Below are 13507 nucleotides of genomic sequence, written 5' to 3' on the forward strand. Positions count from 1 at the left end.
AGTCTCTCCAGTTATTTTAAGTTGAAGAAACATTCTGTACAATACTTGGTTTTGTCTAAACCTACAGATGTTAGTTTTACAGCTTGTAGGTAAATGCTATAGTTATTTTTACATGTCCGTGTTAAAGTTTTCATATTTTTTATACTTTAGTGCAGAATGTAGACAATAACATACTTTATTAAAAACAAATTTGTCTATCTCTTCCTTAGAATTAAATTCTGTAAAAAATTCTCTATATTTTTTTGGCAGAGGTAAGGTAACATTTTTATTGGCTATAGCCAATAGCACACTTAACAGCTTCCTTAGGATTTTCCCTTTCAGGCTGTCTCTGAGCAGAACTGGAGAAGTGTCTCTCTGTCTCTCTGGTCTTTATATGAGGTCACTAAGACTGTGTGCATAGTGCTTTTGCCCAACTGTATAATCCTTAGCTTCAAGTGCCACAATAAACCCTAGAAACACTACAAGTGTTCGCTCTGAAGTGCTGTAAGTGATGCTCAATATGTATTCCTCTTGTATATAAATTAATCTTTTTAAACAAACAAGCAAACAAACCAACATGAAATCAACCACTTTTTGAAGAGCATGAGTTTGATATTAAAAAAGAAAAGCTCATCTCAAGTGGAATAGCTCTGGAATATGACTGAAAATGCATTTGGCATATTTTGAAATGTCAAATTTCTGGCACAAATAATAATATATTCCTTTCACTTTTTTTTTAAACTTTGTATTAAAACTTATGATAATATAAAATCTGTTTTTTTTAAATTTGTGGTATTCCTCTGAAAGCCAAGTTGTACACCTGGTTATGCAAGAAAGCATGACCTATACTTTGTTCAGGCCTGTCTGTTACCATCAATATACTGGGTAAGCAACTTGCTATAGGTCCTAGTAAGTGTGCTATGTTGCTTTATTCATCCTTTTGCAAACTACATTGGTGACATTGGTGACACTTCTTAATGGACTCTATGGAAAATAAGTTACTCATGTCTTGTACATTTTGAGATACGCGAACTACTTCGGAAAATTAATCAGTGTTTTTGAAAGAAAAAATGTTCCCTATACTGCTCTAACCTCTACTGGCCATTTAATTCACCAGTGGCTAATTTAAGTCCAGTTGGCTGATTCAGAAATGTGACACTCTTGAATTATTAAGAAATTATAGGACCCTTCATGTCAAAAAGAAGCAAAAAGCAGAACTGTTTGTACTGTTCTCTTGAACATGAAAGTGGAATGGCATGAAGGAGACAGAATAGAATCATAAAATTCTTAAGGCTGGAAAAGACTTTTAAGAACATCAAGTCCAACTGCCAACCCAGCACCATTACTATGTTGACTTTTAAACCATGTCCTTAAGGGAAAGTCTTTGGCTATTTACTGTATGGATTATAATATATAACCCATATATTAAAATACATAATCTCTCAGAATAGTCTGTGGTAGGTCTTCTGGTAAATAATATTTAACTGTTGCTCAAAAGAGGGAGAAAAGTGCCTGATTTATTTTGTTTCCCTGGTGGGAACCTAAGAGATATGTGGGTGATGAGTGCTTATGACTGTTTGGGATCACTGCTGAGTGTAGTAGTAAGTCTCATGGCCTGGGGGCCAGACGACTCTCTAACCCATATGTTGAAGATTTTTCATGGATGTAGAGTGGGAGGAAGGAATTTGCCTTCTTCCCATGAGTAAGCTAGCAAGATTGAACAGGATGCAACCTTCCACCCCCACTTCATCCTTGCAGTGCCAGTTTGTAGAGAATTGCCTGCAATGGCAGAGAAGTTATTTTCTGCAGTTTTCAACATTGAGATTTCTAAGAACTTGCAAGTGCAGAGCAAACTTGCATGGCCCTGTCTGTTGTTATTGTAAAACCAAACGACTCTCAGCCTTGAAGGTAGTTCTCACAATATCCTGGAGATTTAGGGTTGCACTCCCACTTAAGATTCCCCCAGTCCCAAGACAGTACTGACCAGGACTGCATGCAGCTTCTGCACCCTCACTCTCCATACCCCAAGAGTACTCCAGTGTCCTTCAGACATCTGACCTTCCTCTAAGTTCTCTCTCAGTGACCTGTAGCAATGCTGACACCCCCACAAGGAGCTAAATTACTTTCTTAAAGGACATTCTTTAACTAATCGGAAACAGGTTTACTAGCAGACACTGAGGGATATCTAAAAAAAAAAGCAGCACTTCCTAGATCATCCAGAATAAAAATTGTCATCAATTTATTCTATGTAGGTTACTTCAGCAATGTTTTTTTTTTTTTTTTTGGTCTTACTATTCCGTAGATAATCACCTCATTATGCACTGTTGCTCCAAGACAAAACAGAGCAGAATGTTTGGATGTGTGAAGTTGTATTGGTTTTGCGTGGCCAGGTTTTGATATCAGTGGGGGTTCTGTGGTGGCTTCTCTGAGAAGCTGCCAGAAGCTTCTTCTGGATCTACAGGGTCAATGCCAGCCAGCTTCAAGATGAATCTGCAGTTGCTGTTGGCCAAGGCTGAGCCCATCACTGATGGTGCTAGTGCCTCTGAGAAAATTTAGTTAAGAAGAAGAAAAAAAACTATGGAATGGCAACTGGAGCCAGAGAGAGGAGTGAGCACATGTGAGAGGAACAGCTCTGCAGACACCAGGGTCAGTGCAGAGGGGGCACGAGGTGCTCCAGCTGCCAGAGCAGAGATTCCCTTGTAGCCCATGGCCAAGACCATGGTGAGGCAGCCCATGGAGGATGAGGGTGCAGAGATCCACCCTCCTGGAGGACCCCACTCTGGAGCAGGTGGATGCCTGAAGAAGTCTGTGACCCTGTGGGAAGCCTGCGCTGGAGCAAACTCCTGGCAGGACTTGTGACCCCACAAGGGACTCACTGGAGCAGTTAATGAAGAATTTTAGCATGTGCAAAGGACTCATCTTGGAGGAGTTTCTGGAGCACTGTATCCCATGGAGGGACGCCATGCCAGAGCATGGGAGTCTTCCCCTGAAAACAACAGAGAAAACGTGTGATGAACTGATTGCAACCCCTATTCCCCATCCCCCTGTGCTGCTGGGAGAAGGAAGTAGAGAATTTATGACTAAAGTTGAGGCTGGAAAGAAGGAAGGGCTGTGGGGAAGGTGTTTTTAAGATATGCTTTTATTTCTTGTGATCCTACTCTGATATGATTGGTGATAAATTAAAAAAAAATTCTCCTAGTAGAGTCTGTTTTGACTGTGATGGCAACTGGTAGTGATCTCCCCCAACCTCATCTCAACCCATTAGCCCTTGGTTGTATTTTCTTTCTTCCTTCCAGCTGTGGTGGAGAGTGATAGAGCAGCTTTGGTGAGCACCTGGCCTCTAGCTGGGGTCATCCCACCACAGAAGTAGAGGGCTTTTAAGTAGAAATAGGGAATTAATCTGGGATCTTACAATAACAAGCACGCTGAAATAAAAAACAGCTCCCTTTTGAGCTGCTTGCCTGGAACATTGGGAAATATCGGTGTTTTTTCTATGTGAGAAAGTGATTTCCAACAGCCAGGGAGAACTTTGTATGGTATCTGCTGGCTTACTTCTTATTTTTTCTTAATGCTTTTTATCTTTTTTAAGGTGAAAACAGAGAAATACACAGGAATCTTCTACAGGAGGAGTACCCAGAGACAGGGCTGTATAGTGCAGGACTGCTGTCCATCCTGCATCTTTGCTAAGCCTTCTGGATGCAGCTTGTCCATTTATTTGTTGCTCAGCTCTGCAGCTACTTTGTCCTTAGTTGCTTGGTAACCGTAGGTAGGAGTAGGAAGGAATTTTATACTTTATAAAAGTAATAGAAATAATTGTCTACATAGGCTGTAAGAGTCATTACAGTTCAAAGAAAGTAAGCTGGATTACTTGCTGGAAAATCTTTAGTCTTTTTGCAGGTGTAAAGCAGCTGGGTGTATAAGTCCTGCATGGTTTTAATTTTTGCTTGGGATCATACTTTTCTGGAAATGTGAGTATTTCTCAAAGTACCAAATTTTGGATATACTTGAAACAGCAAATGTTTGTTTTGCCCTTTGAGTATGCATGTGCTAAAGTTCTTTTTTCTTCCCTCAAAAAAACAGTTAAAAATCTTAAGGATTTGATTTAGCTCCACTGAATACAACTGTAATTCTTTCAAAGTTTTACTAGTTCAGGTCCTAAATTCCTCTAGAATTTCAACTATTTCCATTTCTTCAGCCATCACAACCTCCTTTGATTGAATTGTCAATATTTTCAGTGAAAACAGGACTAAGTAAATAGAATCCTATCATTTAAAAACAATAGAATTGGAAAACCTAAAAATCCTTTTTACCTATTCATCTTATATGATTCTTCCTGGATTGATGTCAGTGAATTTGTATATTGGTAAAATACTAACAGATAATCAAATGTTTTAGAGGGCAGTCTATTTCACGATACCTTTATATATAGTCTAAAGTACTACATTAAATGGAATAAACATCCATTCATTCTATAGTGTAAAACAACAACATTAGATTTTGAAGCTTGAACAGATAGTTTAATCATCCTTTCCTGTGGCTATGGATTTTTTTTAAAGATTAGTCTGATTTGCTTTTAATTGACTTTTTCCCAGAGATTAAAAAAAGGAGAGGACAATTAAAGAATTGCAAAGGACTAGGCTTTCAAAGGAAGTTTTGATGCCTTTGGCTAAAGCAGGCATCCACAGCATTATTCTTATCCTCTCCAGTCTTTGACATTACTTATACTAAAACAAATAATAGCATAATTTATAATTTGTGGAAACAGACAATGAATTTCTCTAGTGGGCTTGCTGCTGGAATCCAAGCCTGTTTGGAGGATGAATAAGAGAAAGGAATAGAAGAAAAAGATAAGAAGACTGAAAAATTTAATTTCTATTTCTTATTCTGGTCCTTACTTGCAGGAGGCAAACAAAGCCTGCAGACTTATTCTTTTCTTTACACAGTAAACTTATTTTAAATCCCCTCTTATGTATGTCTCACTGCATCTCTCTTGTTTTCATGGCAAATGTTGCAGTCATCACATTGCAAATAACATGTTAGCTAAGCCAACCTTACCCTCCCTTTTTAAAAGTGTAGAACTAAAGTAAAAAGATGAAAAGAAAAATGTAATGGAAAAAAAAAGAAATGGGTGAGGAGCTATTAGCAGAAATGTGTCTCACATAGTTGAATCTGGTAGCGCTGACTATGTTTAGGTCCTCAACTGTCTTGCTTTTCTGAGGACTTTGAGACCACAGCAGTAACTGATGAGCAATTCTGTGTATCTCTTGTCAAATGGGCATGATCCAAAAGTAGTCTTTTAATTGCATTAGGAGCTCTTACTTGGATTGATTCCATTTTTATGTTGCCTTTATGACTCTTTTTATCAGCACTCATTGTTAGAGATTGTTGTACTTTTCTCTTAGACTTAAACAGATTTCTATAGTGGTTTCACTGCTAAATGATACATAATTTTATGTAATTATATATAATTACTTTATATAATTTCTAGTTTTTTTCATTATTTGCCCCAATGATTACTTCTCTTGTCACTGGCCCAAATGAACTCTAAATTCCTTAGTGCGAACAAAATGTTCTCCCAAACTATTGCACCAGGTTGTAATTTGTATTAATTTTTTTCTCTTTCCCTGTTTGGTAACATTGTTACTTATACACGTGCACAGTCAAAATTTGAACTTTGAGATTTCCTCTAGGAGTTGGTTGAAACATTTCTTATGTAGATCATATGCAAGGTTAATTTCATTTGAGTGTCAGATTTTATCCTGTTGATTAGCTGTTTTGTTTTTCTTGGGTCCATCCAAGGAGGGAAAGTTCTGTGGAATCTCAAGATGCTTGATAAGAGAGAAGTAACAGCACAGGCTTTTCACAGACAGGATTAAATCATGGTTTCCAGGGAGACTTCAAATTATTTTGTTGCAGCCAGAAATCTGAGCTGCCAAGTGTGGTTACTTCCTTAAGTTGCCCATCCTATATTGTTTCCTAGTCAGTTGTGTATCAGTCCAGTAGCTCAAATGCTGTGGTAAGCTCCTTTTTCTATAACCCATAATAACTTATTGCCAGGTCCTGGCACAGCATCCTCTTGGAGTGGGAATAAATCCAACAAAGTACGAAGTGCCAGAATAAATTTGATTTAAAAATACAAGTCTTCTGTGACTTCAGATGTTGGAGCATGAATCCAAATTGTCTCTGCTGTAGACTGGAGGAACATGTAGGTTTGTGTGCTTTACTGAATCATATGAAAACAAACTAGTCAGCCCATCTAATTTAAGAGCATTATTTGCTTTCAAAAATATGTATAGTCTTACTTGAGTTATAATATGTATCAACTGCTTGCTTTAGTCTTCAATGTTTAGCATGGAACTTGGTCTAAAGCCTTTACAAAATTGATACAAAACCTTATTTTCAAAATCTGCTGAGAAGATGATGAATTCTTTAATCGTCTCTGCACCTTTATATAATCTGCATAATACTTTATACATCATATATATATCAAAGCTACAAATATGAAGTGTAATCTTAGCATGTAGTACTAATTCCTGTGAGTTTATTTTGTTTGTATTGAATGCCTCTAATAATAGGAGTTGTATTCATATTGGAGAATGATTGCATTTAAACTACTGGTCCACTGAATTTTTTTCTTACCTTTCCCTAACATGTGGGAATGAAGCTCTGGAATGAAGATTGAAGTGGTTTGCTTTATCAGTAGTTTTGGCAGTACTTTCTTGACTATTAAGTCAGCTATTCTTAATGAGAGATTTAAATTGTATCTGTGGCACACATAATTGAAATATCAAACATCATCTTGAAGTAGTAGTTACCTTTTCTGACTTTTGAGGGAGAAATACAAAATAACATTTAAACAGCACAACAAACCATGCTATGTGTACTTGATGTATGTGCAGAGGCAGATAAGATTGATTTCTGAAAATGCAGATGAGATGTGATGCTATTGTTTCTCTGAGGTCTTCATGTTCTTTACATGCTTGGATCTTCAGCTAACTCAGTTGCTTTGCCATTAACTCTGCACAGCTCTCATTGCTGCAGCTGTGGACTTGAGCAAGAGGTCTTTGCATCCCTTCTCAATTTTCCATGTGTTTCTCCAGTTCCTTTAGGAGATCTCTGTTTTTAGTCTGTCTGCCAGGTAGGCTTTAGATTTGTAGGGGGAAAACAAACAAAACTACACCTCTTAACCTTTCTTATTGTTAAAAGAGATAGCAAAGGTAGTGGAAATGGATCAGGTGGCCCAAGCAATGCCTGCATTATGCTTTTCTTTTCAAGGTAGTCCAGGCATTGCTTTCCGCTCGATTTCAGGGTTAGGAAATAAAATATCTGAAACTGTGCGCTGTGTGTACTTTATATAGCCATGTATTCATATATAGACTTAGTACAGCTAAGAATTAGCCTGAATTGAACCATTTTATAACAGCTTTTTATCCTTGTTGCACTAGTACTTACTATTAAAAAACACAAAGAAAACTCATAATATGTGTAACTTAAACACATAATTTTCTTTCTTGACTCCTCTTAATAAAACCACATCCTTAATCATATGTTCAATGCTGTAGAAAACTCCTGGCTTAAATGTTGTTATACTGCTGATTATGCCAAAATCTTTTGTTCCAAAATAGAAACAGAAAGAAATGATATGAGGGATACTGGTGTACTTGTCACTTTTGGAGATTTTATCTATTTATAGGCAATCTTGTATATGTATGTATGTTCAAACCAAGCTTAAATTAATTTTGTCTTTACAGCCTCACCCTTCCCAGGAAATGGTGTTATTTTAAATGTTTGCAAGTATAACAACCTCATCAGTTGTGCCCACCAAGACAAACAAATGGATAGGAACAATATGTGGAAAACATGAATGCAGAATGGGACTGAAATCCAAGTGAAAATAAATACAGATTCAGATGAATTACTTAATGAAAGAAACTGACTTAGAATAGGCTCGTAGACTTTTTGAATGTATAGGACTGGTAATATTAGTTAGAGATAGAAATAAATAGCTAAATGTAAATTACCCTAACATTTTATTTGCAAATCCCATTAAAATGGAAGGGAGCAAATATAAAAAGGTGGTGATGAAATATTGCATTACTTTTCCACATTATTTAATGCATATTAATCAGGATTTCGAAGTTCCTTTTTCTTGCTGCACAGTTCCTGTAATATTGAGTAAATTTTGAAAATGCAAAGAATCTTCTGTATGTCCTTTCAGTCATTATTGTTTTAATGTCTTCAAACTTGTCCTTTTTATGCCAAACATAATGATCTCTAGCTGAATTATGAGAGGTTTACACAGTGATGTAATATGAGAGAAGTGTTAACTTATTCTTGGAAAGCTTGCTAATATATATAACCTTTAGTCTGGTTATTTTCTCAGAATGCTGGAAAAGGTTAAAACTATACCCTCCCTGACTTTCTTCTTAGGCAGTAACTAGCAGTGGGAAGAAGTGAAGGAAGAAACTCTTCCTTTCAGTGTAGTTCTTCAGCAAGAAATCTTCATGCAGCAGAGAGGCCAGGGTTTTCAGAGAAATCTCTCTCTATGAATTTGAATAGTGACAAAACTGCACTGGAGAGCAAATATTTTTGATTCTATAAGATTACAAATTTCTCTAAATGGAAAGTTTCCTCAGAGAGTATTCATGGAAAGAATAAAATTATATATTTGTCTGGGCACTGGAAAAATTGCTATGGAAAGACTGCATCAATAAACTGCCCTTTGAGATATAGAAGGTGCTGCTTTTAGGCATCATAAATGCAAGATGGAAATACTGTCTAACCTGCTTAGATGCATACATTTTCTCCTGAAAACTTAAATTTGATGTGAAATTATTCTGCTGTGCATGCAGAGGAGATGTCATTTGAACCTCTGTGCACTTCTGTGCAGCAAAGCTGTTCTGGGAATTGCGTGCCTTTGCCATCACACTCACTGACAGTCTTGAATTAGTTTGAAAATCAAGTAGAAGCTGTTGGTTTCAGTAATGGCTGTACCACATTTCCACTGTACAGGAAACCTGAGTTCCATTACCTTCCCAGTCAGCAGAGTTCAGTGGCCCTGTTGGTGCAAATGCTGCTGCATAGCAAAATTGCACTGCTCAGAAGAATGCAAGAAATAAGTTGCAGGAACTGTCCAGTTGATTAAGTCTGCCTACAATGACAGCATGTGGGTGAGTTGCTGTGTCACTGGTTTCCAAACTTCATTGAGTTTTCCTCCTGTGCACAACAAACAGTGAATGGGCATGGGGGAGGCTATCACCTGTCTCTGACCATGCCCTCACAGGGTATGGGCTGATGCAGCCAGGTTTTATTGTGCCACCTTTCTCTCCTACCTTTGCTGAAGACAGAAATAATACTTTGTGAACTCTACCCAGAGAACTGGGTCTTACACTACTACCCCATTGGTACAAGGGTCTGATGTTTAGTAGCCCTGCTAGGACCTCACCTTTTGTGTACTCTCAGATGCAGAGAAATTTGCCTGAGTCTTGATTCAAATCACTCAGATATATTGTGTATGCTCTACAGCCCCTCATTTTGGGAGCTCAGAGCAAAAGCCTTTACATAAGCTGTTTGTTTTCCCTCTGTCTGAGATAGGCAGTTTTCCTTAGAGGACTGTCTCCATTCACTCTAACATCCCTTTTGCTATCAAACTGGCATATAAAATACTGAGATAAAAAGCATACAGTGGAAAGAATGGCCGTAATGAGTCACACTAAAGGTCCACCCAACCCAGTATCCTGTCTCACTTAATACCTCATTAAATCTTGTGGCTTTAATTTAAACAAACAATTTGGTGGAGCTGGGAGATAGCCAAAGGTTTGCTCCTGCCACCCTATACATCAAAGCCTGGTGTTGGTTGCGGGGCTCTGTCCCTTTTAAAGTGGAAAAAGTAAACAACTATGAGGATGCCTTGAAAAATACAGTAACACATGTGCTATTTCTCCACTAATAATGTCTGCCACCCTTTACTTGAGTTGGATGCAACATCTGTGTATTTATTTAGTAACCCTGTATGAATTTCTCCTACATCAACTTCCATATGTTAAAGGTGGTTTGGTATAACTGAGAAGTGGGAAAGCAGTTCTATGTGTTTTCCTGGTTATGTTTAGTACAACCACTAAACTAATAACTAGGGAAAATTTGGCAAAAGACAGAGGCCAAACGTTTTATTTAAAATATTCATTCCTGAATTGCTGGTGTTTCTGTAAGTTTCAAGTACACTTTTGTTGCCTGTTTAATAACTAATGTGTTGACAAGATACAGCAGCTAGGTCTCTGGAGTTGCTGGTTTGGCATCTCTAAAAGTGTAGTGCTATAATATTATTTTCTTTCTGGTAAATTGAGCATTGGAATCCTCATCATCTGGTTGCTTAAACTCTGGTTTTATCCTTTTAATTTTGTTTTCTGTTAATAAGTCCATTTTGGCCTACTAAACATTTATTTTGGTTTATACTTAAAATGAAGTTCTCAAGTACAGGCTTTGTTGAAAATGAAATAGAGGATTCTCACAAATGGAAAAGATGATCTGTCAAGGGAATACAGTTTGGTTCTGTGAATCAGATAAGCTTGTTTTGACAATTATTTTACTGATTCCTTTTAAGAAGTATAAGTTGGACCATGGTTTTCACCAAAAGAAATCTTGCTGTGATGTGATGTTTTTCAACATTAAAGACATACACTGAAGGCTGCTGTAGCATTCCTGAGGCCTCTCTGTACCCCAGGACAGCCAGCAAATGCTGCTTTCCCATGTACCTCTCCCAGGATGCAGTATTAGTGTTTCTGTGGAGCAGCTCCTTCCCCAGAGGCACAGAGCTTCCTTGCAGGCCCCTGCTTTCCCCTTCCCCTTCTGAGCATCTACCTCTTTTCTGCAGCTTCTCTCATTGCTGCAGATCTGGGAGGCTCATCCCTGCAGGCAGCAGTGGGTAAGTGCTTGCTGAAGGATGAGCAGAGATGAAAGGGCGTGGTGCAGTTGAAGGAAGGCATGTGTGGTTTCTGCAGGGTTGGTGAAAGGAGAGCAGTGCCAGTGAGTAGGATCCCAGTGTCTGCACCTGACCTGAAATATCTGTGCTCATGACACAGAGCACATTCAGTTTGCATTCAAGGCAGTGTGTTGTTAAAACAATTTTTTTCTTAATTTAGTGTGCTGTTTTAATTTCATTAAAAAGTTACATCATTTATGGTAGCTGGCCCTGTACTCACTTTTTAGTGAAGACTGATAACAGTGAAATCACTAAGTTGCCTGCTTTCTATTTTCTTTTTACATAAATTCTGTGGGTGTTACATAAGTAGCCATTTAGACAATCACAGCAAAACTTAGTTAATGTTCTATTTTGTAATTAGTTAATGTGCTATTTTGTTCAATCTTCTTTTTCAGAACTATTCTTTATCATTTGTTTTTTTGGTTTATTTTGGGTTGGTGGGAAGAATCAAAAGGATTTTATAGTTTTTAAGGGTCAGCCCTGTGCCTTTTTATATGTATATCAGCTCTCTCTATTGTAGTCTATCTGGGTTTTTTTTCAGTTATAGGCTGACATTTTTCTGATATTCTAAAAGCATGCAGTTGTCCTTCAGGCACCTGCAACTTCCCACACAGACTTAATTTCATGTGTTATTTTTTGCTATTGCTCAAATTGGGCTCATGAGAGACATGTTTTACCCCACAGTAAAACCTTGCCACAGAAAAGACTGGAAGAAATTTTAGAATGATCAATTGTACAAACCACCAACAAACCAAATAATCTATGTAAATTGTCTACCTCTACTATGGTAATATTTTTTTTTATGTATTATAATCCTAATAGTTATACACAGTTTCATAGTTTAAAATAGATCCTTTTTCAAATAACTGGAATAAAAAACTGCTACGTAATCTGTTTGAATGAAGGTAATAACCCAGTATTTGTGTAGCAGAACTGGAAAAGTTCTGGATCTTATGTCCTGTCCCATAGACTGCAAGGTGTGTCTGATTTCTTACATTCTGACAAGGTAATATGAATAACAAAATATGGCTATACCTTGCAATTATCTGTAATCTGAAGGAGAGATTTAATAGCAGACTAATTATAGTTTTTCTTTATTAACTTTGGGGAATTACATTAGGTGGGAGTAGAATTTCCTGGAAGTTGACTGCTCTGCAGTGAAATTAATTCACCCTGAAAATTGCTTTTTACATTGAAGGATGAGATGAGAGGATAAAAAAGAGACTCAGTATACTTTCTTTCATAGTCTTGAAATTAATGGATCTCTAATACAGTAGTCCAAAAATGCATCTTTTACCATTATGGCACCTTTTTTTCAATAAACATAATAAACATAATGAATAAATATTTCTTAATTAAAATAAATTAGTCAAATAATATTTTTAACAGCAATATGAGACTAAAATTGCATGTTTGCTTGACAGTGGGTTATAGTTCATAAACCATGATAGCAAAGGAGACATAAACAGAGGAAAAAAAAAATCAAAAGTTGAAGATGTATGTCATCTTGGGTGTTGCAATACACTGTCTGCAGGGCTTGGCTCTGCTGGGGAAGGGCTGGGGCTTGCTGAGACCCTGACTGCTGGTGTCAGTCTCAGTCCTGGTGTAGAGGACTCCCTGAAATAGTCAGGTGTGGGGCTGAGACTGAAGTAGCACCTCGCCACCAGTGCCTGATACATAAACACTTGCCATATTTTGGATCTTTTGGTAATGTCTTTTGGTAATGGCTACAGAGTGGGATAGAGGGCTAGTGTTTGGACAAGTGTGACTAGGGATATAACCTACTTGTGAATGTGCCTAGCAGGAGAAGTGTATAAATCCACCTTGGTGAAAACTGAGCTTCTGTAAAAAGGCTGGTGAGTGTTGTTGAATTTAGAATCTCAGTTTTGGGCTTACATGACTGATGCTTTTTGAGTCAATGGTTCATTGCAGGGTGGCCATGTCTAGTCTTACAGATTCAATTCAGAGATGTTCCTCCGACACAGTTTTTAAACTGCAGAAGCTTGGAATTTTTTTGTAATATAATAACACTGTATTTTCTTTTCATTTTTTCCCATCTAGTTTTGTATCAAGACCTTGAGAATAAAATACACATGGCACAGATTGTAATATTTTTTCAGATGCTGTTAGTTCTGCTACTTCATGATTATATCTCAGCTGAAGATGGCGAAACAAGAGCAAGTAGGTCTTAATTTTTGCATTTCAGATAAGTGCAACTTCAAAGCATGCCTCAAATTTTTAGTGTCCATTTTGGTGTTCACATGTGCCCTTCTGCTGATGGTGATTTTATTCTAATATAATTTTCCAGGTGAAAATCTGGTGATATGTGAAAAATAGCTTAAACATCTTACTTCTTCATTAGGAAGGGAATGTCTTTATTTGTGTCTTGGAAATGCCCGAGGTGTCAGGTGGTACTGTAAAGCTTCAGTCTTGATTTAAAATTGAGTCTGGAGTATTTGTATTTTCATTGCTTCAGAAGTCATGTTCTGAATAGCTTAGTGTTATGTGAGGAACATAACACTATGTTATGTTATAAAAGTTCTGTGAAAG

At 37.4% G+C, this 13507-nt stretch overlaps 1 protein-coding gene across 1 annotated transcript in view; it reads left to right on the forward strand.

Annotated features, from left to right (window-relative positions):
* COL21A1 (collagen type XXI alpha 1 chain) overlaps nt 1-13507 on the forward strand; it is a 124372-nt gene that overhangs the window by 44072 nt on the left and 66793 nt on the right. The window contains exon 2 of the mRNA XM_053973621.1: nt 13019-13138. Coding sequence (XP_053829596.1) covers nt 13019-13138 — 120 coding nt within the window. The remainder of the gene's footprint in view (nt 1-13018; nt 13139-13507) is intronic.

The sequence above is a fragment of the Vidua macroura genome, chromosome 3 (assembly GCF_024509145.1).
Source record: "Vidua macroura isolate BioBank_ID:100142 chromosome 3, ASM2450914v1, whole genome shotgun sequence".
NCBI classification, from domain to species: domain Eukaryota; kingdom Metazoa; phylum Chordata; class Aves; order Passeriformes; family Viduidae; genus Vidua; species Vidua macroura.